This window comes from Drosophila tropicalis, unplaced genomic scaffold (genome assembly GCF_018151085.1).
Source record: "Drosophila tropicalis isolate 14030-0801.00 unplaced genomic scaffold, ASM1815108v1 contig_593, whole genome shotgun sequence".
In the NCBI taxonomy this organism is placed as follows: Eukaryota; Metazoa; Arthropoda; class Insecta; order Diptera; family Drosophilidae; genus Drosophila; species Drosophila tropicalis.
Genome location: NW_027173070.1, coordinates 6,111,601 through 6,117,916, shown reverse-complemented (window position 1 = coordinate 6,117,916; position 6,316 = coordinate 6,111,601). Strand labels below are relative to the sequence as shown.

The 6,316-nt window shown below is 35.2% G+C and overlaps 1 protein-coding gene across 1 annotated transcript; it reads left to right on the top strand.

Annotated features, from left to right (window-relative positions):
- The first annotated feature begins 753 nt into the window (after window positions 1-753).
- On the top strand, window positions 754-1,623 carry LOC137577212 (uncharacterized). The gene is given in 5 exon segments (XM_068290615.1): window positions 754-921; window positions 996-1,108; window positions 1,110-1,125; window positions 1,182-1,307; window positions 1,373-1,623. Coding segments are annotated over 5 exon segments (543 nt in total). The 5' UTR covers window positions 754-842; the 3' UTR covers window positions 1,582-1,623.
- Window positions 1,624-6,316: the final 4,693 nt, after the last annotated feature.

Here is a 6,316-nt window from a genome sequence, read left to right as displayed (position 1 = left end):
GGCACTTACAATGGCGGGAGGGGGATATAAAAACCTTTTGCATTACTTAAACTGCTTAAAAGTTAAATAATAAATTGCCAAAAAAACAAATCTGAGAAAAATAAACTGATTTACCTAAAACAAACCTGAGAAAAAAAAACAGATTTAACTAAAGTATAATTTATAAAACTCTAGAAAATTTTTCAAATCCAAGTTTACATTTGAGACTCTATGTGATTATTGGATTGTGAAAACTGGTCATTTTTTAACTTTAGAAACCATTTGGACAACCAGACGGGTTATTTCTGTGAAAATTTCTAATAAAGTTCGTGCTTAAGAGGCCTAAAAGTCCAATAAGCTCAAAAAGATGAAATTTTATATGAAAACGACTTAATTAAACAAATTTGTAAATCTAAAATAAAAATAAAAAGACCCTGAGAACATCAAAAATGAAATTAAAAACTTTAATCTTTTTTTGTTAATAAATTGACGACCTAAAAATTAGTTCTTTAGAGATTTTTTCAGTGCTCTAAAATTATAAAAACTTTGCTTATTTTTCAAAAATTTTTCTTTTTTTTTCTTCCATTTACCAAAAGTAAAGTTCAGGTTCAAGTTCAATATTCTTAAGGGTTCTCTTCTTTACCTTTATTGTTGTGTTTGTGCTTAACCTGATAGTTTATCAATTTGACGCTGCAAAAATGTGAATGATAACTGGCAAGAAAAAAAAAGTATGTACATACAATTACATCCGATCAATTGTTCGTTTACTGACATCAATATCAGTTTGTCTCTGACAGTGGCCACTTCGCGGAAACTAAAACAAAAGAATCAGAAATCAAAGAGTATTATATAGCTTATCGGCAATGCCACTGAAACTGTTCATCAGATATTGGCTACCGTTGTGGCTACTACAACAACAATTTCCGTGCCTGCTAGCCCAGTGTTGGTATATTATCTTAATGTCTTTAATTAACTACGTAAATTATATGCAAAAGTCTGGTTATTCCTTTAAACAGCTCCGCAATGCTTTCACTTTACCTGGTTGGGATCCTTAGAGAATCATGCAAGCATTGCAAATGAGTCCTGTGAATCTAGAGTGGGGGATTTCAATGAGATACCCTGTGTAAGTCCCCCTTGTAGTGACACGTAAGTTGAAAGACAACTAGAAGTGATAAAAAGTGATCGTTTGATTGTTTTTTAAGCCAACGATACGGTGCCCGATGTTCAGGCCTTGTGGAACAATATGACAGAGGATCGTGAACAATATTTATGCCAAATGTCGCCGGGTTATTCCTGTGTCAAATATTCTTACATTTTCAAAGGCGGCAGTAAGTAGTGACATTGCATCCGAAGCATATGATATCAATAAGAAAATATATCTTTCTTGTTTCAGTACAAAACATCACATATATGTGTGCTCTGGTCAATTCATCCAATGGTTGCTATAGACAGATGTATTCGACGGGCATGCAAGTGGAGGCTTGTGTTTGCACTTCAAAAGTTGGTCTAATACCCTGTAATGGGTGTTCAGATCGCAGTCAAGTGAATCAGTTTATTTGTTTTCTGGGTTTGGCATTGTTTGTTTTCTGGTTAAATAAATAGTTATGGTTATTGTTTAATTTCCCTCCATTTGAAACGTGACAAGTTTCCGCGTTAAGTTGTTTGATTTTGACAAGTCGCAGTGAAAAATTTATTGACCATTTATTTTACAATTCATTTTGGTTTTCTTCCCTCTTTTAGTTCGGTTTTTATTAATTTTTTTTTTTTGCTTGTGTTTTATGCCATAATTTATATAGTATATGTTTGTCACAGGGCCATTAATCAAATGCAATGGCAAAGCTGTCGACAGGGCAATTGAAATCAGTTTTGAGGGAAACCAAAACTAAAAAAAAAATGTAAATTTTTATTTAACTAGCCATCTTTTTGTCTACTGCATTTTCGCAAATATGTTTTTATTTTAATTTAGTTATAAGTCCCAACTAGTTTTAACTTTGAACCAAATCATCTAATTTTACAAGATATTAGAGAAACTCATTAACTTGTATACCTAAGCAGCTGTTAATCTAAGTCTCCATTACTAAAACATTCAAGAATTTAACTTATACTTTTGAACCACAACTAAAGACTTTCAAAAATAAATTGAGATAAGCACTTTAGCAAATATTTTATAGAATTGTCGAAAAGTTGCAATAAATTGGATACCGCACTCTGGTGTAGTCCAACTTAAAGTTTATATATATTGAAGCAGAACTGATCAATTTGATAATGTAAAACAAAAACCAAAAACTAAAATAAAAAGAGCAATGTCGAAATCCCCAATAATAGACAGAAATAAATAATAAATCAAAATCAGTTGACACCAGAGCAGAGTCAAATGGAGCCAGGACACAGAGCCTGAGCCCGAGACCGAAACCAAGCCCCTGTCGAACAGGGAGTGCAAACAATGCGGAGTGAACGATAAATGGAAAATGCAATACAAAATGCAACCAACTCGATTGAGTAAGAGGTAGGTGGCGGGAATGGGTACGGGTACGACAACACTGCGTATGAACAATTAAGGCAACAGGCACCTCATGGGCAAGGGGTTTCTGTGTCGGTGGGATGAGAGATGAAGGGGGAGTAGAGATGGTCGAGGAGGCGGCAAATAGAGATTGTCCCGGGCCTGGTCCCCAAATAAACTAATTTTAATGCCTTGCATTGTGGCCAGAGCACGCAATGCAGCTCAATTGGGTTGCAATTGGTAACTGAGAGCAACACAGAAACAGCACAGCACAAAAGTGAGTTGATATAAAGCAGTGGGACGGGGGAAGGGGGCGTGGGCTTAATATGCCTGTGTATATGGAGTTCCCATCGATACGGCAAAGAAATACGCATATTTATTTTGGCATCCTTTTTGTTTTTGGTTTGGTTTTTTTGTTTGTGAGAGAAATAAAATTGCAGTGGCCATTTGTAAATTATGCCGCTATACGAATGGGATATTAACACTTGGAAACCAATGGAATAATACTGCCCAACTACCCATCGACTATCCATTCTCTTTTTCTGCAAAAATGCAAAAATAAAAGGCTGATCGTTTGCTCGAAACGAACGCTAAAGGCAATGTTATCCTTTAAAAGCAAAATTCAATTGATTACTTCTTTCTACAACTTTTTTAGTCTACAATTTAATCGAGAAGATGTCACGTTCATAAGCTATTCATATGGAAATACACCACTGAATAAAATAGAAGAACCAACTAAAAGAATGGAATGGAACAAAGATTATTATTAATTTTATCTTAAGATTATCGGCAACCAATTATGAATTTAATTAATTTTTAAACGTTATGCCATTTAAATTTGTGACCACTATGCATTTGAATAGACAAAGTACAACGCCCTCACACTGTCTATCTGTCTGTCTGTCGTTCTATCTAACTGGCTGGCTGTCTCTCATTGTTTCAGTCTCTGTCACTCTTCTTTAATTTGCAATGTTATTTATATGGCAAATATATTCGATAACCAATTGGTTAGTCTGGTGCTAGCACCGAGCTTATCTAGCCAAAGCAGTTGTCGTATTGTATTAATTGCATTAACAGCATCGACTGTCAGGATATCCTGCAAACAAGAATTGGAAAAAGATTTAGCTACTTTAGATTTGACACTAGTTTTCAGGTAAGAACTTTGTTAGTTTATTAAGAATTGATCATATGTAGCGTTGAATCTGTAGAGGAGGAATTGAGGTAAGTCTTTCTTCAAGTCTTTCTTTAACTTTCCATAACCAAGACTGACTGACTGAGAGTCACTTGACAAGAGGATATCTGGCTAGCCAGAAAATAGTCATAATGATTCTTATCGATGGCTAAGATCCTTAGTATTTATCTTCTTATGATAAGTAAGTATTAAGTAGCAAGTTCTACAAATATCTTTAGGATCACTTTGAAATTTTGTTCTTCCAAGATCCTTATATCTGTAAGGACTTTATTACTCTCCAACATCGTTTAATAGTTTGATATATTATTGAGGTATAAAAAAGTTATAATTTGAATTAGATGTCTCCACTTAGGAGGAGCTCTATAATATCTATTTTTTGCATTAAAGGGTATCTTAGAAAAATTTCTCACAAGCGCTGTGTGAAAATAATAAATAAATAAGCATAATTTGTTGTGCATTGTGCGAACTAACTCTGACTCTAATATTATGCGAATGTTTATGCACTTGTTGTTGTGGTTGTCGTTGTTGCCATTGTTGTTTTTGTTGCTGGCTATTTGTTTAGCATTTTTGCCTAGACAGTTTTATGTTGCATTAGATTAGGCATTGACCATCGTGTCGTATACGTTATATTGTTTCATAGATGTGCGTATAATTTATTTGTCTATACTCCAGCCCCTAGCCCCTGGACCGATTCGCCACGTGCCTGTTCCACTCTGTGATTTGTTCAACAATTGCAATACCCATAATAATGATAACTAGAAATAAATGTGATTAGCAATCAGTTGACTTAAGCCCCACGAAGCAGATTAAAAAACAACTGTGAAAAGCGGATAAAGATAGCAGACGTAAATTAATGAATGATTGACAAATCTACATCTATTTGAGATAACAATTTGGGGCATTCCACATACATATGCAATATTTGCATTCATCTAAACCATCTTGACCAACTGCAATTACTCAATTTTGTGCAAACCATTTAAACTTCTAAAAACTGGCAAAAAGCTATAACCAATGAGTGCATTCATTCATATTCACCACACGCTCAATTATTCATTGGGCTCAGTTTTTTTTTGTTTCCCCCAATTTGAAAATGAACCAAATTCTGGCCGCCGTTGCTAGTTGTATTTATTTTGACAATGGCAAAAAAAAAAAAAACAAAACAAAAACTAAGAACGAGTCACAAAAAAAGTTAGCAACTCAGGAGGCAAAAGCATGACACGAAGAAAAACCACAAAAACCGCAACGAATTTAGCGCGACGCTTGACCGAACGGAGATCGCACGGGAAGGGGAAATGGGAGGCGAATGGGTTGAATATTGTGGGTGGGCCAAAAGTCCATTCACATTGCATTCAAAATGCAAACAACAAAATGGCGACCATCAAGTGAAGCGTGACAGGACTCCCGCCAACCTCCACCCGAAAAAAGTATCACACTGTGCACAGTGGCCCAAAAGAATGCACCAACTGACACACTAATACCAATAGCCATGGCACGAACACATTATCGAAATTGAAAATATTAAGCATTCGCCGCATAGACAAGGAATTCGGTCAATTCAATATCAAATCTCCATATAATATTCGAAAACGTAGCGAAACGCAAATGATATTCTCTCATTCTCTACCGCAGCAAAGTTCTGTTGCCATTAATTGGCAATTTATAGCAGCAGTCAGCAGTCCCCCATAGCCATCCCCTCTCTTTCACCACCCACTAGCCGAGCATTTTTCCCGTGCGCGCTCGAGTGAAAATTATCATTTCCAGGCAAAGCCAAAGGCAAAAGGCAATGCAATAAAAAAAAAAAAAAAATAAAGTACAACAAAAAACCAGCAACAGAATAAGACAACCAAAAATAGACAGAAAAAAAAAACCAAAATAGCCAGAGAAAGTCGACACAAAATTTAGCTGGGGACAAACTGTCCGTTTATGGCAGCGACCACAGAAGGTCCAGAAATAAAGAGAACAAAAAAAAACAAAAAAGTACCCGAAAATGATCTCACAAAAAGTAAAGAAAGATGATGAAAATACCCTGGAATTAGATGGCAAAATGAAACCACACTTTTAAAAGGGAAAGTATATAAACAATTTATTATAATTCATGGTAAGTTCGATACCACAGTTAATCTGACATTAGATTAAAGTTCTATTAAAGTTTTAGTTATTTTGAAAATTATCTAAACCAAAGTCTATAGTGCTGAAATTTCACAAACCAAATAAATGCCCCAAAATTTACTTTTTAAATCAAATTCGTTCTTATTAATTGCATATACCCTAAATATTTTAGGGTATTTAACTTGAACCCGACCAGCGATTTATCGCATTTTGCTGTGGTCGGCATTAGTTACGCTGAATTTTATCACAATTGCAATTCTTTTCTAGTAACCTTCTTCTCCAACCACGCCTCAATTTCTAACCACTACCAAAGCACAAAAACGAAAAAAGGGGAAAAGGGATTTCTCTTGGTATGTAGCCAAAAAACCCCAAAAAACAAAAAAAAACGAAAATGGAAAACCCCCTTTTTCCCGTGGTTAAGGCTGCTGCGCCTTGACAACCATTCGAATCTCAACTGCAAACCACGCCAATGTTAGTTAATTTCCACATTTCGCCCTTAAATATAATCATAATTTGGTCTTTGTGGCTTCAGC